This window comes from Puma concolor, chromosome E1, assembly GCF_028749965.1.
Source record: "Puma concolor isolate L17-30 chromosome E1, mPumCon1.1.hap2, whole genome shotgun sequence".
In the NCBI taxonomy this organism is placed as follows: Eukaryota; Metazoa; Chordata; class Mammalia; order Carnivora; family Felidae; genus Puma; species Puma concolor.
In genome coordinates this window covers 15,438,707-15,459,724 of record NC_141680.1, presented here as the reverse complement: position 1 = coordinate 15,459,724, position 21,018 = coordinate 15,438,707, and the positions used below count along the sequence as shown (strand labels likewise).

At 54.2% G+C, this 21,018-nt stretch overlaps 1 protein-coding gene and 1 long non-coding RNA gene across 2 annotated transcripts in view; both read right to left on the bottom strand.

The window, feature by feature from the left end:
* Positions 1–17,515, bottom strand: part of RTN4RL1 (reticulon 4 receptor like 1) — a 73,136-nt gene extending 55,621 nt beyond the window's left edge. The window contains exon 1 of the mRNA XM_086686329.1: positions 17,000–17,515. Within this exon, the coding sequence (XP_086542455.1) occupies positions 17,000–17,012 (13 nt within the window). The 5' untranslated portion in view covers positions 17,013–17,515. The remainder of the gene's footprint in view (positions 1–16,999) is intronic.
* LOC147574137 (uncharacterized) lies at positions 8,514–16,993 on the bottom strand. The gene is made up of 2 exons (XR_015243931.1): positions 15,726–16,993; positions 8,514–14,267 (listed from the first exon to the last, which is right to left on the bottom strand). It is a non-coding gene; the product is annotated as an uncharacterized LOC147574137 (long non-coding RNA).
* Positions 17,516–21,018: the final 3,503 nt, after the last annotated feature.

Here is a 21,018-nt window from a genome sequence, read left to right as displayed (position 1 = left end):
GCTGCATAGGCTGGACCCGTGGCAGGCAGGTGTCCTTAGCTCTTTCTCTCCCTCCACTGCTCTCAGTGTTCCCGTTCTTTTTAAGGAAGTAGCCAGAGAGAGAAATCCATTCTGGGCTCCTTCCTAGGGGAGGTGACAGAACTCGCCCTGGAGCTTCTGCGGGCTTCAAGCAGGGCCAGCTCCCCAGACACACCCTTCTCCTCCCATGATTGTATCAGCCTGTTGAAAAGGGGTCAGGTGGTCAGCCTAGTGCAAAGATACAGAGGCATCCGGCAGTACCAGGGCCCCCTAAGGCCTGATACCCAAGAGGTTAACACCCCCATCTTCCTAGGTGGGGCCTAGAAGCAAGCAGAGAGGGATCTACAATGAGGAAAAAGGCCATGAGAAGAGGACTATAGCATTCGTTTCGGTTCTCAGCGTCCCCACAGAGCCTGGCACACAGTAGGCCCTGGCATATGGCTATTGAATAAGAGGCATTGGATGATAAAGACAGAACAACAGCATTGTCTCACTGAGGCCTTGCTACATGCCTGGAAGGCACTTTACAACCATTTGTCAAGAATTCTCATGGGGCGCCTGGGTGGCGCAGTCGGTTAAGCGTCCGACTTCAGCCAGGTCATGATCTCGCGGTCCGTGAGTTCGAGCCCCGCATCAGGCTCTGGGCTGATGGCTCAGAGCCTGGAGCCTGTTTCCGATTCTGTGTCTCCCTCTCTCTCTGCTCCTCCCCCGTTCATGCTCTGTCTCTCTCTGTCCCAAAAATAAATAAACGTTGAAAAAAAAAATTTAAAAAAAAAAAAAAAAAAAAAAAAAGAATTCTCAGAACCCCAAGAGGCAGGTCGCATTAGCCCCATATTTCAGATGATGAAACTGAGGCCCGCAGGATTAAAAGCATTTGGTCAGGCAAGGTCAGGCAGCTGGTTAAGTGGCAGAGCAGGGCCCTGGTTCCCACTTGTCCTACTCCACAGCTCTTGGTCTCATCTACTTAGCTCAAGATACAGAGACAGCAAGGAAGCCTGGGAAGACCAGAAATAAGTTCCAGAGGAACCAGGCAAAAAACAGTGACTATTTCACAGATCCGGAGATGAAGGCCCTGGGCTGGGACTGGGTTTTCCTCTCTGACTGGGGAGACCTTGTTTGGAAGAGAAGGAAGAAGCCACTGAGTAGAGGTGAGGGCTTAGGCAGGTGGTTGCTGGGTGATGCTTTCCATTGTTCCCCCTGCATTGTCTCAGGGGCCTTCTCCTGACCCTAGGCAGAGGGGTCAGGGAGGTCAGGACAGAGTCAGTCCTCCCCCGACAGAGTAGCCCTCTCTGCCCAAGGTGAGCCATCCCCTCTGGTCCTGAGACTCTTGCTCCTGGCCACGGCTGGCCTGTGTCAGCCTGACCACTCTGACTCAGCTCTGGTCACAAAGAGGCAAAACTTCACAGGGTATTGAGATCTGGTCTGCAGGAAGGATGACACAGGATGACACAATGTTACTACTAACATTGAGGGCATTTGCTGAGCCCCTGTCTCAGTCAAGTGCCAAGAACTTTATCAGGATTAGCTTGTTTCATCTTTACCACCTTACAAGGCAGGTACTCTTTTTTTTTATTCTTGACAGAGAGAGACAGAGCACAAGTGGGGGAGGGGCAGAGAGAGAGGGAGACACAGAATCCGAAGCAGGCTCCAGGCCTGACGCACAGAGCAGCACAGAGCCCGACGCGGGGCTCAAACTCTACAGACCGCGAGATCATGACCTGAGCCAAAGTCGGACGCTCAATCGACTGAGCCACCCAGGTGCCCCAACAAGGCAGGTATCTTATCAGTTGTCCCATTTTGGAAAAACTTAAGTTCAGAGAAATCAGGTCATTCCCAGGACTTGAACTGGGTCTGGCCAGATCCTGTGTGCCTAGCCAACCCACTAGGAAGGGAAGGGCTTGTCCACTGACCCCTGCAACGAGCCCTCCCTACTGGCCTCCACTAAGCAAGGAGAGCCACTAGCACTGTGTCCTCCGCTGGGTTACAGGAGCAGGAAGAGACTGGGGACAGGGTCCTGGATAGATATGGGGCACGTTACTAATGTTACCGGCCAGCAAGCAGCCTGCTTTGGACATTCTGGAGTACTCATCAGCCAACCACTCCTAATGTTGTACGATGTTGGGCAAGCCACAGCCATTCTCTGGGCTTTGGTCTCCTCAGCTGAGCTATATAAGGTCCCTTCCAGCACCAAATATGAAAAGGCCTACAAAACTGTCAAAACCACACAAATCCCCTGGTCCAAATCAGGAGCAAAGAGAATGCTCTTCCTCAAAGTCCATCCTCAGGAGTTTTTGGTTCTACCCCAAACCCAAGGAAAACTAAAGCCTCTATACATCTTCCCCTCTGGTTCACCCAAAGCCTGTTTCACTAGAGACCTAGGCCATGTTCATGGCCACAACACACGTGTACACACACAAACACACACACACACACACACACACACGGACCTTCCTCCTCTGCAAATAGCCAGAAGGCTTCAGGTCTAGCTGGCTGCTACTTGGGGTAGTATCAAGCCTGCCCACCTAACAGGTGTCACTGACACTGCTCGATGGCCTCCACACACCTGGCTGTCTGTAAAGACCTTGACCTCTCACCCTTCTTTCCTTCTCCAGCTCAGCAGTCCATACATGGACTAAGGCATGGGCACAGGTGTTGGCTAACACCTCTAACAGCAAAAAGCTGGAAACAGCCTCTGTGCACAACCTGAGGGGATGGGCAGTCATACAATGGAACATTTTGCAGCCATTAAAATAGGTTTAGAATTACCAACCTAGAGGGGCGCCTGGCTGGCTCAGTTGGAAGGGTGTGCGACTCAGTCTCGGGGTTGTAAGTTCGAGCCCCACGTTGGGTGTAGAGGTTACTTAAATAAATAAAACTTGAAAAAAAAAAAAAAAAAAAAGAGCTGGGGCACCTGGGTGGCTCAGTTGGTTGAGCGACTGACTTCGGCTCAGGTCACGATCTCGTAGTTTGTGAGTTCGAGCCCCGTGTCGGGCTCTGTGCTGACAGCTCAGAGCCTGGAGCCTGCTTCGGATTCTGTGTCTCTCTCTTTCTCTGCCCCTCCCCCACTCATGCTCTGTCTTTCTCTGTCTCAGAAATAAACATTAAAAAAATTTTTAAATAAAAAAGAGAGAGAGAGAGAATTACCAACCTGGAAATTACTCACCCTAATGTTTGAGATACACTGTAGATTCAACAAGACAGGGCCCATTTGCATGAATGTGGGGAAGCGGCACAGGATACCCCACACTTCATTCTCGGGGTGTGGGATTACAGTGATTTTCTTCCTTTTGCCAATCCAATGTTTTCTGTCATGGGTATGCATTATTTGGGGAGTTCAAAAATTCTACTCAGTGGCTGATGAGTCAACCGACCCTCCTCCTCCCTGGTTCTTAGGTTTCTGCAACAATCGGGCTCCCCCATTCTGTTCTACAACTGAGAGGCCACCGCCCCATGCCACGAACAGCCATCATGGTCTATGTACACTTGTCCCTCGCTCTCCAATCTTTCCAACCTGCCAATTCCTTCCGGGCCCTCCTCTGCCCACAAAGCCTTTGAGCCACCTGCCTCACGGGCTTGAAAACACCTTCTCTGTCACCCTACCCTGGCCTTTCACTTCCGGTGTGTGGCTTCTCTCTCCCATCAGATGGTAGATTTCCTGAGTGGGGATGGGTCGCTCACTCCCCACAGTACCTGGTCCAGAGTGAGAGTTTGGTTATTTAGGAAACAAATACAAGAGAGCACAGGGGCTCAGGCCTGGTCTGAGATGAGGGTCTAATTGGGGAGAAAAGGCTGATGTATAAAATGAAAAAGACAAGACCATACACAGAATTAAGTTCTGTGTTTCATGCTTTGGAATAAAAGGGAAGAGCTTATGGGAACTGATCTGTGACCTTGTACTCAGGCTGCAGACTGGGCCGCGTTAACGGCCGATAAGGAGAGGTGTCTGATCTCAGTGAGAAAGAGGGACGCCTTAGACCCACCACTCCTCTTCCTGCCATAATGTTGCTTTGGTTTGTGCTTTGGCTCCTCCCCCTAGCCAAGTGGCTAACGGACTTGGAACTGACACCAAGCTCTAGTCCTCTCCAAAGGAACTTGAAACTACTCCCCGGGCTATACCCGAATGCCAGCCCTGCCTACAGCCCCAGCCCCAGCCCCAGCCCCAGCCCCAGCCCCAGCCCCAGCCCAAGGCAGCCAGGTATTGTATCAAGAACACTCCCACCTCAGGGCCTTGCACTTGCGGTTCCCTCTGCCTGGAGAGCTCTTCCCAAGCAGAAGGAGCTCAGATAGCTGCAGAGAGCCCTCCCTCACTTTACTTGGGCCTCTGTTCAAATGTCGCCTTTATCAGAAAAGATTCCCAGTCATTCTAAAATACCTCTCTGGTCACGCTCTGTTCCTTAATTAACCCTCTAACAGGCTTTTCTTTTCTTTCTTTTTTTTTTTTTTTAATGTTTGTTTACTTGTTTTGAGGGAAAGAGATAGTGCGAGCAGGGTAGGAGCAGAGAGAGAGGGAGAGAGAGCGAATCCCAAGCAGGCTGCGGGGTTCAATCCCATGGTTCATGAGATCAGGACCTGAGCCCAAATCAAGAGTTGGACGCTTGATCCACTGAGCCACCCAAGCGCCCCTAACAGGCTTTTCTCCTAAGCACCTATCCCTACTTGACAGAAAAAAGCCATTCATTGTCTCTCTCTCCCCCCACCAGGAGGCTCAATAAGAAGAGAAGACTTGGTTTTATTCATCCTTAGAGCCACGCCAGCAGTAGGGAGGTACTCAATGGCTGTTAAATGTTTGTCAATGGAGAGACCCTCCCATACTCCTCTTGGCTGGCAGGATAAAAGACAGCCAGCACCTCCCTGGATAGATAGACAATTCATAGGTGACTGGGATCTATAACATGGTAAACGTGGCTGGCTCAACTGGGGTCTTCCTTCTGGGATACAAAGAATGTGAGGCGATTAGCAGCGGGAGGAGGTAAAAGGCCATCTTAAAGAGCAAGCAGCCCTGGGAGACCATATTGGGCTTTGTCCAAGGTGACAAGTCATGGGTGCAGACAGTGGGGCAGAAGCCGGGGCAGCTGGGCTGGGGGGAAGGAGAGGCACCACAGAGAGGCCGCGGCCTCCTAGAGCTCCTCCCTTTCCTGGAGGCTTCTGGAGTCCCACTCTCTCATCTCCTTGCAATAACCTCCCATTTCCAGCCAGCTACCTTGAACCCCTGCAATCAGATCTGTCCACTGGAGGGAGCAGAAATAGCAGCCCACCAGGGGCGGTGGGCCAATTACAGGAAGATGCGAACCCGCCGCTACCTCGAGGCAGCCCCAGGGCCCACGATTTGGTGGCACAATGTCCCCCTTGCCTGGTGCATTCTCCTAAGTGTGGCCCCGTGAACTGCCTTGGCCTCTCCCTCTGCTCAGAGGTTTTATTTAGATTGCAGGCCTGGGGCCTGGACAACAACCTGGGAGCCCTCCCTCCCTTCGAGGAGAAGAAGCAGTTCAAAGTAACAAGTCATTTTCACAGATGGGAGAGAAGACAAAAGAGGCCGGCTCCTCACCCCAGGCACCACCTGAGCTGGGCTTATCTCCTCGTGTTCGGCCAGTCTCATTTAAACATTTCAGATCTCTGAAGCCCAGAGCGTCCACAAGAGGTTTTTATTTGCCACAGAATCAATAGTGCAAATTTTGTTCTATAAAAATCTGCCAAGTACAACCTTAAACTTTTCAGAGTGAGAGTGCTATTTCTTTTCCCAACACAGCTCCAGTCCTGTTAGATGTCCTCTGTGGTCCAGCTGGCCCGTCTTTCTGTACCTCCTTGCTTCCTGGGGCCACAGAGGAACAGAGCTGGGCTGGGGTGAGGCAGCAGCAACCCTGGGCCCTGGACCAGCCATGTAGCCCCTCTGAGACTCAGTGTCCTCATCTGTAACCTGGGGCCAGTAGGACCTGCCCTGCCTTTTCTGCTTTTAACGAGGCACTGCGGGGGCACCTGGGTGGCTCAGTCAGTTGAGCACTTTGGCTCATGTCGTGATCTCACAGCTCGTGGGTTCCATCCCCACGTTGGGCTCTGTGCTGACAGCTCGGAGCCTGGAGCCTGCTTTGGATTCTGTCTCCCTCTCTCTGCCCCTCCCCCCACCACCATTTTCTCTCTCTCTCTCTCTCTCTCTCTCTTTCAAAATAAATAAACGTTAAAAAAATTTTTTTAATGAGTCACTGAACAGGGAAAGCTGTAAGACTTGGGGAGAAAAAAATGTGTGTCTTCTTGGTTGCTGGTACTAAAGCCGTAGCCCAGAAGCAGTCAGGTATTGTATCAAAAAATGCTCCTGCCTCAGGGCCTTTGCACTTGCTGTTCCCTCTGCCTGGAGAGCTCTTCCAAAGTAGAAGCAGCTTGGATAGCTGCAAAGAGCTCTCCCTCACCTTACTTAGTCTCTGTTCTTTTTTCTTTTCTTTCTTTTTAAATATTTATGTTTTTATTTTGAGAGAGAGAGAGAGAGAGAGAGCATGAGCAGGGTAGGGGCAGAGAGAGAGAGAGAGAGAGAGAGAATATCCCAAACAGGCTCTGCACAGAGCCTGACACAGGGCTTTATCTCACAAACCATGAGATCATGACCTGAGCTAAAATCAAGAGTTGGATGCTTAACCAACTGAGCCATCCATGTGTCCCTCTTTTTCTATTTTTTAAGCTCCAGATTATCATGGTTTGATTTTTTTATGGTTACAGAACAATTTAAAAATTAGGTTTAAAAAAATTTTTTTTAATGTTTATTTTTGAGAGACAGACAGAGCATGAGTCAGGGAGGGGCAGAGAGAGAGAGGGAGACACAGAATCTGAAGCAGGCTCCAGGCTCTGAGCTGTCAGCACAGAGCCCGACGCGGGGCTCAAAACCACAAACTGTGAGATCATGACCTGAGCTGAATCAGACGCTTAGTCAACTGAGCCACCCAGGCGCCCCTAAAAATTAGGTTTTAAAACAACTTAAAAGTTAGGTTTTAGTACTAAGTTTTTTGGGTTCCAACTTATGTGTACAATATTGAATCAACATTTCTTTCTTTCTTTCTTTCTTTTTCTTTCTTTCTTTTTTTTTAATTTGAGAAAGAGAGAGTGTGTATGTGATAGTGGGGGAGAGGGGCAGAGAGAGAGAGAGAGAGTGTGTGAGCGGGGGAAAGGAGCAGAGGGAGAGAGAGAATCCTAAGCAGCAGAGGCTCGATCCCACAACCCCAGGATCATGACCTGAGCTGAAATCAAGAGTCAGACGCTCAGCTGACTGAGCCACCCAGGCTCCCTTGAATCAACATTTCCAAACAATTCATGAAGACATGACATTAGTTACTGATTCAACACTATTCACCAAGTGTCACTATGTGCTACATTTTATTTTGTGCCCGATGCTGTTTTAATCGCGTCCTGATAGGAACAGCAGAGCGCATGCTCAGATTAATTAGATGAGTGCATAGTAGTCAGAGAACCTGGGTAGGGAAACCCCAAGAGATAATGCCATTCGCCCCACCTCCACCCCACCCTGGGGCTGAGGGGAGGAGGCTCTCTTGGACCTGGAGCCTCCCTGGCAGGAGCTGTGTAGCAGATGCTGTGAAGGCCTGCCTATCCCTGGCTTTCAGCATTTCAGCACGCACCAGCCTGACTTCCAACTAGCAGAACCTGCATTTCTTTGCCGGAGGGCTTTTTCTAGCAGTGGGGCTGGCTGTGCTCACCCACAGAGCAGGCCAACAGTGAGGGGGGAATGAATCCCTACACCAGGAACAACACTCAGCCAATGATGGATAGGAGCCGCGTATAAACACCCCTACTCCCTCCCTCCCTTGTGTGGAGGGAACTTTGAGGTGCGTGTTCTAAGACTGTATCCCCAAATTCCCCGGTGGGCTTGAGTTCTGGTTGCCCACAGTGTTAATTTGCTCAACCACAGGCCCATTATTGGCTTCTTCCCTTCTCTGTCACACTTCCGACTCGCCTACTGGCATTTTCTAGGATGCCTCCCAAATATACATCTTAAACTTGAATCCTCTTCTCAGGCTGCGCTTCTGGGAAAATCTTTGGGGGATGATGGAGGGACATTAGAGCTCACAGTGACTCACCATGGGTTGAACCCAACTGGAAGCGAGAGGGTGGGAGCTCATTTGCTGACGTTGGACAGGCCAACCTCCTGCGACAGAGAGCAGATCTGGAGGGCCAGGGGGTAAAGAGTAACCGGTCTCCTCACTGAACTTACCTTCCAATGAGGAGGGCAGATAATGTAAAAGCAATTGTAATCAAATAGGTTGAGTACAATGACTAGGAAGCACAGAAAATGATAGGACGCCCAACTGAAAAGTCTGGACCATCCCCCGAAGGAAAAGAAATCCCTGAAGGTGTTTAAGCATGGGAGGGGATGAGAGCAGGTGGCATTGTAGAATGTGGCCACAGCGTAAAACCTGGATTGGGTGAAGGCAAGAGAGGTGGCAGGGAGCTGCCCATAAGGTCAGGGAGAAGAAGGCAGTCTGGGCTAGGGTGGAGGCAGGGAGAGGGGCAGGTGTGAAGGCTGCTGAGGGGGGAAGGGTGGCACTTTGAGACGGACTGATGGGAAGGGGTGAGGTGAGAGGGGTCATCATCGTGGGCCCGGTTCTTGAGCTGAGGGTGCCTGGGAGGTTGATGGTGCCAGATGCCAAGATGGTGGGGGTATGTGGGGAAGGAGTGGGTTTGCTGCGAGCTCAGGTAGAAGTAGGAGGAGAGTTTCAAACACGTTGAGTAGGAGGGGTCTGTGCGGCTGCCAGCGGAAGCAGCGCTGGGCGCAGGGGGGTGGGCGCGGTGGAATGGATGGCCCCGGACAGCAGAAGCAACACCTCGGCTGAGATGGATGTGCGGGAGTTAGCAAGCAGGAGCTGCGGCCATGGGCATGCAGAAGTCCCCCCAGAGGTGAGAGAGGGGGTGAGACAGCGCCCAGGGCGATGCTTGGGGAGGCGCCACGCTTGAGGATGGCAGGAAGTAGTGGGGTTGGCAAAGTAGGCTGAGAAGGAGCAGCCTGCTCTGTGGGCGAGCAAAGTAGGGAAAGACCAGGGGAGCTGCCATCAGGGAAGCCAAGGGGAAACTGTGGCCAACAGAGTCAAATGCCACCAGAAGGTCAGATGAGCCCAGGAAAATGTCTGGTAGGGTCAGCATCAAGCCACAGTCGAGTGACAGAGGACACAGCGGAAGTCTGGGTGGAGGAGTAAGAGGGAGGTGAGGGCAAGGAGACACCACGTGTAGACAGCGCCTCTCAGAGTCACAGCGGGTCCAAAAGGAGAGCGGGGAAACAACCCCTCCCACGCAGGAGAGCGCTGGGCCTCCGGTCCTGCAGGCAGTGTTGGGTCCCTTTGTTAACACGCAACACACAGCACACCCAGTGGCCTTCCTGTGGGCGCTGCCTTGCCAAACGGGACCACAGGAGACTCCCTGATCTCCTGGAGGGGCTGTTGGGATGGCAGGGAGGCCAGAGCTGGAGGCCCCTGTCCCCAGCTCTGATCAGGGCCACATACGCTTATCTGTTTTATACTCTGGGCTCTGTCAGTGGCTATCATTCGAGGAAACTGCTCTACTTCCAAAAAACACTTGAAAAGTCATCAATCTAGTCAGGTTACAGATGGGGAAACGGAGGCCCAGAGAGGAAGAAACGTACCCAGGGTCCTAGGGAGTCAGCCACAGAGATGGAACCTAACACAGCCCTGGGACTCCAACTTTGGTATTCTTTCTACAACCCCACAGTCCCTAGGAAGAAAAGGGCCACGGCCAAGCCGAAGCCGGGGTCACACAGAGCCGCTGTTCGAGGCAGAGCCTGGGGGCCGGTGAAAATAGAGACAGACAGGAGAGGAAACACCAAATGACACACTGAGCACAGCACATACCAACGAGGTGGCCCTTGGCGCGGGAACAGAGCCGCTGGCCCCCAGCGTCAGGCCTGCCCAGCCTGCCCCACATCGGCCACAGCGTGACCTACCGGGCCCTGCCGCCCCCTAGGCTGGCCAGCCTCAGCCGGGCAACCCACTGCCCTGCACGCTCCTTCCTTCTCCCAGCCTGCTCAGACAAGCCCATGAATAGAACATTAAAGGCAAAACCTTCTAAAAGAGAAAGCAGCTCCCTGGTAGGAGTCGCCCCACTAAATGTCAAATACAGAGCAAGCCTTCCTGCCTTGTGTGCTTCTCGCTAATGGAGGCACCTTAGCCTCCATATCCCCATCATCCAATCGCCCTATAAATAAATCATTCTGAGAAGAATGCCAACTTTCCCCCCAGGGCCTCATGAATCTCTCTATACAAGCATATGTAAAGGCCCCCTTCACTATGTGTTGGCACAAGAGCCCGGAGAGAGATGGCAGGCTCTGCGAGGGCAATTTTAGAGGCAGAAGCAAACTTTCATACCACCTCAGTGGGCTGAGAGCCGGGAGCCCAGCTTTTCTCTGACGTGAAGAAGGCTCTTCCTCCATTTCCCGTGGACGCACCCTGACTATGCTGCCACGGCCCTCTGGGATCAGCCCAGGGAGCCGCCAAGAGGCCCAGGTCCAGGGCCTGCGGAGGTCTGTCCCCTAGAAGCCACTTGGCGCCCCCAGCCGTGCAGGGGAGCCACATACCTGCTCCCCGAGCCTGGTCACCGACGTGCAGTGCACGGAGCACTGGCCCACTCACCCCTGGAGTCCCCCACTGAGCAGTTCGCCAGCTCACCAACGGCACCAACGAGGCACCGGCGGACCCAAGGTGCGGGTGCTGACATAGGCTCCAGGGCCAGTAGGTCGGGCACATGCACTCAGCACACTTCTGGCTCGCACACGTCCGGAGCTTGTTGCACACTTGCCAGGTGTGTTTCTGCGCGCACACACACACACACACACACACACACACACACACAGTATTGTGCCAACACGGAGGCCTCCAGGGCAACTCTTCTGAATCAGATAGCAGAGCTGTTTGCTGTTTTGGATCCCAACTTCGCTGACTGATTAGACAATAATCACAGGCTCAGAAGCACCAGCCTATCTGTGAGATCAGACACCTTGCCTCACCATGGTGGATGAGAGCTCTCACTCAGAGGATTCAAACATGTTCTGAAGGGGGCAGGAGAAGTCCCTTCTAGAAGACCACTCTGAGCTCTGTATTACAGACCAGCTAACAGACTAGGGCTGGGCCATGGGAGTGCCACCCCAGGAGGGAGGGAGAACCCCAGAGGTGGGGGGCAGATACAGGTGGAGGGACCTGCCACTACCATCCACCTGAGCCACATCCTGGGGCCGTTGCTCTCCACACAAGCACCAGCCAGTCTGGAGGGTGGCTGTTCACAGGTCTACGAGGTTAGCCAGGAAGAGCAACATAGTGGCAAGATCCAGCCCCCAAATAAACCACGTCCCGGCCTTTCTCAAGGGCAGGAAAGCAGGCAGGATGGTGCTGGCCCACTGTCCCATCTGTGTCATGAAGAAACCACAGCAGAAGGCAGTAGGTGAGGGCGTATCTGCCCAAATACAAAGAGGGGCAGGGAAGAAGAGGACAGGTGGGACAATGACTCAGGGTCCTCGAGCCCCAGGCCCCAGCCGGAGATGCTCCTGGGGGTAGACCAGAAGGGGAGTGCCTGGGAACTACCAGGGAGCTCTGTAACAAGATACAAATGATTCATCAGTGTCCAGCATCCCGCAAAACAAATGTCATAGGAATTCAAGGCAGATGGGCACGTGAGACAGTGGAGTTTAGGGGTCAAGAGAACAAGTGAAAGAGTGTGGTGGCAGACAGATCTGGGATTGCATTCTGACTCAACAGTGTGCCAGCTGAGTGACCCAGGACAAGGGACTTCATTTGTCATGCCTCAGTTTCCATATCTGTATAGCAGGGGCAAGTACAGACTGACCTCAAAGGGTGATTATGGAGATCACGTGACATAAGGTGTGGCGTCACTTAGCCCGGCCCATCAGTAATTACAAGCAGCTATTGCCACTGCATGGACACGGATGGGCACAAGTGGATCTTTGCTGCCCCTGTTTCCAGCCAGCATGCATACCTCCTCCCAGTGGGTTCAACCATGCATGCTCTAAGACCCAAGGTGGCTTTGCCTTGCTGTGGTGATGGACACCAACCAAGTCAGCGTGCCTCCTCTCCCCAATTCAAAGGCATCCAAGGAAGTCCCTGCTCTGGGCCCCTTAACCTTGGAGCTAATGTCTCCCTGGGTCTTCTCCCAGGCCTTGAGGAAACCCTCACCCTGAAGTCCCTGTCCCACTCTTCTCTCCGACTCACTTCTACTCAGGGTGGCCTGGCCAGCGCACCCGAGAAAGGGCTGCTTCCGGCACTCTGCGCGGAGGTCCTGCCTTCTGCTGTCCCTGGAGGCTCTGTTCCTGTTTCACCAGCTATTTTGCTTCCTTGGCCATCTGTTCTCTCCCTGTCATCTCCTCTCTGTTTTAACCTTAACCACTACTTTGCTGCAGATGGTACCAAACAGATCCGTTCTTGACATCCTTCATGATGCCTGCCCCCTCCTTCTCATCTCCAGCAAGGGAACTTCTGCTGTGTCCTTTTTCAGGCTGTGACTCCAAAGCTCAGAGTTGAATTCACCCCACAAGCCTCCCTCCTCAGCCTCATCTGCTGTCAACTATGCCACAGGTCAGGGGACAGACACCTGCATTTTCCTCTTCCTAACAAGACTTCCCCTTTTCGAACCTGGCCAAGAACCTCTGCTGGTGTCAAGTCCACCGTCTGCTCCAGTTATCTACCTGGTGTCCATAAATAGTGCCCTTGAACCCTCTAGAGGGCTCAGGAGCAGCAGCCCGAGATGGAGACCACAAACTCCGGGATTCCTTCCTGCAGTGCAGGAGCCTGTGTGCCCATGCTCGGAGTTTGGGTCTGGAACAGCTTGTCTGTCAAAAATGGACCTGAGAGCTGCAATGAGGATTTGGCCACGTATTGGCATGACAGGAATCGAACCAAAACACATTTTCTGTGTGGTCTGAGCTCACAAGGGAAACAATACGCTGCCTTCCTTGCTTTTATTCTGGCTCCTGATGAGAAAATGCATGCATGGGCTTTATTTAGCAACCCGCTCTGCCTCTCTTCTTCTGTTGGTTGTGTCCCGGTGCTCCCCTAAAACTCCTCCTCTTGGCTTCTCTTTCCCGGCACAAGGACGAGGAACTTTGAGGAAAGAAGCAGCCCAGAGGCTCCCAATGATAGAAGCTGTTTTGGTGACATTGGTTCCACCAGGCTGCATTCCCTGAGCGGGACAGAATTAGGCTGGGAAGACCGAAATTCCACTTCTGCACCGGGGTTTGGGATACAAAAGCCTCATATCTCAACCCTCTCCAGCAGGGCTCTTGTGTTTCCGCTCTACACTTCCTCTGCAGCGGAAAGAGAAGTGTCTTGGCTGTTGGTGGAACACTCCTCCCTTCTCCTCTCCATCAGAGCTAAAGAGGGCCATGTTATGGATAGCTCCAGGAGATGGAGCCTGCTCACCCCTGGCCACACGGAGACTCTCAGGTCACCTAGGGAACCTCAGGGATCAAATGGACGAAGCACTGACAACCCCATGGTCCCTTCCTCCCTCGGCCTCCCCTCCTTCTTTACACAAAGGAGACCCAATCCAGCCACCAGGCCAGCCCATCTGGCTATGGAAACCAAAAGAACAAAATGCATCTTACTGGATTGCAGACCTTCATCTAGCTCTTGCTGAATTATTCAAAGATGGCATTAACTTATAAATGAGTGTGTTTGACTGATTTTGTGGTTGATGTACAGATAAATTCTAATGAAAGACAGCTACAAGATTTTAAATTATTAATTAGACTGCCACTTAACAAAGCCTATTTGGCACTCTATTTCCTTGCTTAACAAGACAAAAACTTTAAGGACAGGTTCTTTATTAGCCCAGAGGCTGTTGATTTGCATTCTGTTTTTATAGCTCTAAAAATGAAAACCATAGATCCTGACCTTAAGCAGGCCACTTCTGGCAAAGCAAAACCCCCAACAGGGCTGCTCTTTCTTCCTGGATGGTGCTGGGTGGCTCGGGGCCTGGCTTGCTCTGCCTGCCTCTCATCTCTGACCAGAGGCTTGCTTTTTATATCCCTGGTTCTGCCAGGGTAGGCCAGGAGATGGAAAAGAGGGCAGGCAGCAGCTGAAGCCTTCAGCTACTAGCACTGTCAGCAGCAGGATCCACTGACGACTCAGGCTGTTCTGGTTCACAGAGGTGGGGCTGTGGCCAGTAGAGTCCTTTCCTGAAGGGATGCAGCGCACGCAATTCCTAAAATGTCCTGCCAGAAGACAGGACCCAGCTTGCTGTAACAGGACAACCAGAAATCAGAGCAATGACCCTCATGACCGAATGCCTACGCTCACTGCCTTCCTCCTCTGGGGCTTCAGACATTGAGCCTCCTAAATCCACAAAGCACTCCATTGTCAAGCCCACGAGCCCAACCCTTTACAGAAAAGAGGGTTTTTCTCTTCCACCCTGCTCCCAGGATCTAGGAATGGCAGCTCTTTCTTTTTTCAAACCCTCTTCCAAAGCTGGACTATAAAACTCCCTCCGGTCTAGGACCCCATGCAGGGCCCTGCAGCTGATAGGCAGGGAAACTGCAACAATTGTCTGAACCCACCCTGTAACATTTTGCTTGGAGCTTTGGGGAACAATCCGAGAAGCAAACACTTCAATGGCCACCTCCCTTGGCATTGGCCTCAGGCATACCTTTGGCTTTCAGCACATACCTAGAATCCACACGGAGAATCCAAGTGTCTTGTACATGTGTGCAAAAGAAACAAGTCCTGGTGATCACAATCAGGGACAGAGAGAGAAGAGTGTCCAGCAAAGGACCAAAATAAAAGTACTTTGCCCACACAATGTCCCAGCAGAAGGCTGCAGGCCACTGGAGTCGAGCATAGCCCAGCAAAAGGTTTTTCTGCTCTGTTTTCCCCTGGTCAATCCAGGTGGAAACCTCTTTGCTGGAAGAAACTCTCTGCTGGAAGAAACTCTCTCATCAACCAAGCCATGAAGGAAGGGAAAAATAGCCCAAGTGGTGAACACATATGACTGCCAAGCCTCCAGCAGCCACCTCTTGAGCAGGGTAAGTGAGTCTCCTCCAAGGGGAGCAGCCCCCAGGATGCACTGGGCTCATTCCAGGTTGGGTCTCTGGATGGGAAAGACAGGCTCCTGGAGGTTACTCAAGCCTCCCTGGGCACCTAAGCCATATAAATGAAGTGCATGGGCTGCTTTGTGGCTCACTTTAAACTAGAAACTGCCAAAAGACAACACAGACCAAAAGGAAAATGAGATGTCAGTTTCCCTCTATTATCTCCATCACAGACGAGGCAACCCAGACATGGCGGCTTTTTAAAACTGCCTGGGAAGCCTTACGCACCAGGGCAAGTCTACACACTCCAGGCCGAAGCTTCTCAGACCTGGGCTTCTGCTCAGTTCTGTAAAAAGCCCCTTCTGTGTGCACTCAGGCCAGCACCGCTAGCTGCTGAAAGGACTTTTAGTCTCTTTCTGCAGAGAAAAGGAACTGGGTGTATCCGTGAAGTGGTTTCTCCAAACAGCCGCAGGGACTTTTCCCACACCACGGTAAAAGGCAGCCAGCGTTTCCCCCGCACTGCCCAGGCCCACGTGGAAGACACAAGTCACACACAAGTTTGTGACTATTGACACGATGGGGCAACCAAGGCTTCCCGGTAGGCCTGAGCAAGCCTGGACCACCACAGAGCCTTTACTGCGTCCAGCGAAGGTGTGGTTTCTTCACCCACCTGTCCCACCTGCTAGTGGGGTCTCCTCCGTGACCCCCACGCCTGCTCCTCTCCGCCCATCTTGAGGCTTCGCTTCCCATTCCTCCGCCACCTCCCCCTGCCCGTTTTCTCCTTCCCTATCCTACTGTGAGGTCAGAATCCTGTGCTTACGACACCTCGGTCTGTTGCCATGGAAACAGGGGCGGATTAAGGCAGGAGCGCTGAGCGCAGGGATCAGGCCCCTCAGCTACCTGAGCTCTCGCCTCAACCGGCTCCCGCAGGGCCCGGGTCGCCAGACACAGGCGCCGAGACTCGCCGGCCACCCGGCCGGGTCCAGGGACGGGAGGGTCCCGGCGGAGCGCCGCAGTTCGCCCGGACCTGGAAAGGGAGGGAGGCAGACGCAGAGGCCGGGGTAGCTGGAGACGGGGCTTGCGGGCTCACGGCGTGGTCACCTGCCCTCCCTGGGCCCTGGGGACAGCTCCCCGCGCGGCAGCCACGTGGGGGCGCGGCGGGACTTCCCCAGCACCCGCGCCAACTTTGCAACGCTCTGCAATGAGCCGGGCGGCGGAGGGAGAAGGAGGGTCGTGGTTAGGTGGTCGCGCGGGGCCAGCTCCCCTCAAGTTGAGCCTGGCACCTGCCGCGCACGCAACCCGCGCTGCCCCCCGCCTTCGCTTTTTTCTGCTCCAGTCAGAGAGGAAACTTTGAAGAACCGGACATCAGGCGCTGGCCACCTTCCCTCGGCTGCTGGGTACCCAGAGCCCGTCCCTGAGGACCAAAGCAGACTGCAGGAAAGGTGCCCGTGTCCGGGCCCCGCCTGAGAAGCGAGGGCGCGCAGTGAGCGCCCGGGCCCGCGGTCACTGACCGCTGGCCGCACTGGAGCGCGGGCTACACCCGGCACGGTCAAAGCGGCAGAACTGGCAGCATGTGCCCGCGCAGGGGATGGAGCCTGCAACTGCAAAACTTTATAATGGCAAAGCAAAGGTCCCAGAAGGCCACCTCCCCTTCCATCATGGGCAGCTCACTGTGGTCTCTAAATGACCTCGCCGAGCCAGATCCCTAGGCCTGGCCGCTAGATCCACGGAGCAAATCCCGTGTCTCGCAACTGGTCACCGACAGGGGCTTGAGCTCCAGCAGCAACCCCTCCGCAGGTGCGTCCCCGCAAAGCCCGCCAGCCCGCCAGGGGCTGCTTCCCCGGCCAGGAGCCCCGGCGCCGGGCAGCTCTCAGGCGGCTCCCAGCCTCGCGGCTCTGTCCCGTGCACACTCAACTCCAACTTGCCCCTTCAGCTCCAACTCACCTTTGCGAAGCATGTTGGCCGTGGGGCCGCCACTCCGAGGTCGGCCTAGGCGCGCTCCCTCCCGGAGTCCGGATTCAAATCCTTGGGCGCCGGCTGCAGCTAATCCGAGCGCGTCGAGGCGGGGGCAAGCCGGGGATCCGCTTGTGCCCGGCAGCCAGGCCCCTCAGGGGCATGGTGAGCCCGAGCCCCGCGCCGAGGGCACCGGCGCCCACTAGCAACCGCGGCGCTGCCTGGCAGCCCGGCGCGCTCGTTCAGCCCCGGGACAAGCGGCTTGCTCCGCGGAGCCGGCGGCCTGCCTCTGCAGCCCCGAGCTCTTTGCAGGCGGTTTTGAGAGGGGACGCCGCCCCCCGGCCGCCCGGCCGCCGGGCTGCGGCCCCCTCCTTTCCGCCCCCTCGGGCCGCCGCCGCCGCGGCTGCTGCAAAAGGGCGCTCGCACGCACCGCCGAGCTCCGGGGAAAGCGCCCGGCGCGCGTTTGCAGGACCCGGTGATCGGCGGAGCGGGGCGCCTCCCTTCCTCCCCCCAACCCCCCGGCTTCCCCCACCTTTCCTCCTCCCTCCCTCCTTCCCTCGCTCGCTCGCTAGCTCCCTCCCTCTCGCTCCGCTCCCCGCCCCCGCTCACGGAGCGCCTCCCATACAAAATTTATGAAAGTGCTCTCAGCTCGCGGTGCCGAGCGCCGTCCTATTCCCAGGGCAGCGGCGCTCAGCCGCACGGCGCCGCCTCCCAAGGTGTTTTCGCGGCGCCCGCCCCCGGGGACGATCTTTGGCCCGCGTTGGTCCAAGTACCTGCCCCAGCCCCGGGCCGGCCGTCGGGTCACTCGAAAGCCCCTCCCGGGCCCCTCGGGCTTCCCGGAGCTCGCACCCGCAGCCCAACCCCCGCCCGCTCGCCCTTCCCGGCTGGAGGTCACCGAGACAGGCGGCTGGAAGCGTGCGCTCTGCCCACCAGCTGGGGCAGGAAGACAACCGCCATGAGACCCCAGTCACAAGTCAGCACCCCTGCCCATATCCTCTCTAGCCGGCTCCGCTTGCTTCTCGGAGGCTCGACGGCTCCTCCTCGCCCAGGACAGCTTCCGCGGACCCAGCCGCTTCACATCCACCGTCCCCCGATACTATTCTTTTGGCGGGGGGAGGTGTGGCGAACGCCCAGGCTGGTCTAGTCCATTCAGCAAGCATTCAGTGAGGCCCAGTTGTAAATCCTAGAGAAAGAGAAGAACCAAAGTGGGGCTCAAGTAGGCTATCCCCGCCTAGGGGGTTCCCTGGTCTCCTTCAGTCTACACAGACCCCGCCCGGGGCTTCCTGAAAGATGGTGGAGGCACCGCCTAGAAAGCTGGCCCCATGGGGGGCCAGTTGAGTTGAGCTGAGAAGGTTCAGGCCTGGAGAGATCCTGGGTGGAGGCGGCACCCCCTACTGGCCTGGGATAAGAGGGGTCCTAGGAAAGGAAAAAGTGGGCTAAGTCACTCATTCAATACACATTTATTGAGGGTCTATCCTGTGGGACACTACTATTCCTAGGGATTCAGCCAATGGAAAAGACAAGGTCTCTGCCTTTTTGGAGTTTATAGTTAATAGAGAGCAAATGAAAAAAGTCGAGATCAGGCAGTGCTTGGAAGAAAAGCAGGATATAGTACAGAGTTGATATGAGGGGGTCAGGGAGTGCTGCTTTGAGCAGGTGATGTCTAAGAGAGCTAACTGAAGTGAGAATGAGTTGTGATTCCATGGAGAAAAACTTGGTATGATAGGAAGGTTCAAAAGAAGGCCAGTATCATTCATTCACACGTGCATTCAATGGCACCCAGGCTCTGTATTTGAGCTAACTACATAGATACGGACTTCCAGAAGCTTATGGCATAGTTTAGGAAGAAAGACCCACAAGCCATCTTAGAATATGACGAGGAGACATCAAGTGTGGGAGGGGGCTCTGCTAGCTTTGTAAGGGGGTGAAGGACCATCAAGGAAATCTTCACTAAAGAGATGCCATTTAGGTTGGGTCTTGAGGGCGGAGAAGGAAAAAGGACATTCCAGGCAGAAGAGAATGTGCAAATGCTTGGTAGTGGAAAAAGTAACTCTGTTCTGAAGATTAAGAAGATTGGTCCATCATGGGGGTGCCTGGGTGGCTCAGTCGGTTAAGCGTCTGACTCTTGGCTTCAGCTCAGGTCATGATCTCACAGTTCATGAGTTCGAGCCCCATGTTGGGCTCCACACTGACAGTGTGGAACCTGCTTGGGAGTCTCTCTCCCTCTCTTTTGGCCCCTCCTCTGCTCACATGTGCTGTCTCTTGCTCTCTCTCGCTCTCAAAATAAACTTTAAAAAAATAAAAAAAGGGGCGCCTGGGTGGCTCAGCCGGTTAAGCGTCTGACTTGCCCTCAGGTCATGATCTCATGGTTCGTGAGTTCAAGCCCCACATTGGCTTCTCTGCTCTCAGCACAGAGCCTGCCTCAGATCCTGTCTCCTCCTCTCTGCCCTCCCCTACTTGTGCTCGCTCTCTTTGTCTCTCAGAAATAAAACATGAAAAAATTAAAATAAAATAAAATAAAATAAATAAAAATAAAAAAATAAAAAAAGATTGGTCCATCTTGGGATGAACTGAAGGTGAGGCATTCTCTTAGCTTTGACCAGCTGCAGGGCTGGACTGACCTCACACCCTGCCTGAGCCCTGCCAGGCAGACATTAAAGCTGAACTTAAGGCACTGGGCACTGCAGAGGCTCTCCATGAGTTAACTGAGGCTCAGGGAGTCTGAACAACTTGCTCAATGTCACAGAGCAGATCAGTGCCAAAGTGTAGGCCTGAATCAGGGTATGCTAATCCTCCTTCCAACTCCATGAGCTGCCTCCCCATAACCCCCTTGCCCCACAAACTCTAGCATCTTAGGCAAAGTTGGCTGGGGCTGGGCGTGAGTGTGAGAAGCAGAGTTATTTCAGGCCTCAGGAGGGCTGGATGCTGCTTTGGAGTCCAGCCAGGGGGTGGGGGTGACTGTAGGCGGGTGTTGTGGTGTAACGTGGGGGTGCACTGTGCCTGCCTTCTTGTCAGGCAGTAATTACTCAGACTGCTGAGTAACTCAGGCAGGGAGACCCCCCACAAACAGATGGAGGTGTTCTCAGCCCAAGTTGAATGGCAGCCCTCAATGTCCTTCACTGCAGTATCTTGGGGGACATGTTAGTTCTTCTAGACCTCACCTGGTTTCCTAATGGGTGCAAGAACAGCTCATTCAGCACAGAGGCTGTAGGGCAATGTTATGAGGATGGGGGCCTTCCATCATCAACAGGCCCCACCTCTGCCTAGGGAAAGACCCTAAGGGGTGGTGTGCTTGCTAGGGAGAAGCCACTACTCTGCTAGAGTCAATCCCCACCCACCCCCTTGCCAAACTCACAGCTGCAGCCCGAACTAAAGCTGCCCGTTGGCTGGGACTTCGTGTCCTGAAGGGGGAAGGGCTGGACTCAGGGGATCCCTGGAATTGAGATCTTGCACCCTCGGGGTCCAAAGAACCAGGGACATTCCGGGCTGCACTCTTATCAAGGCAAGAGGGGTGTTCCTGAGACCGATGTTGGCCACAGTTCAGTCCAAAGTTGTAACTGTCCTAAGAGCATCGGTCAGTGGCCTGAGGGGCAGAGCATCGACCCTTTCTGGCCCTCCTCTTGGCTGCTCACTCTCAGCCAGCCCATATATCCCTCTTCTCTGGGCAGCCTCCCAGGCAGGCCCTGTCCCTGGCTGCTTGTTTTTCACTTCTCCATGCACTTTAATTAGGAGTTTCCAAGCAAGGAGGGCCTCCAGGGGAGCCTGAGGCCACAGAGCTACCTTAAAGGGCCAGCAGTGCTCACATCACCACCACCAAAAGAGGAAGATGGTGCCAGAGGGCTGGATGGGCAAACAGCCCTGGGGGACCTTTGCTCTCTAGGGCAGACCTTGTTGAGGGCCAGTCCTGCAGGTACTCTGCTCTTCCAAACGTCAAGGCTGCCTCACTGGCCACTCTGCCTTCTCTTTGGGATCACAGGAGCCCAGGCCCAAGCCAGAGAAAGACTATCTAG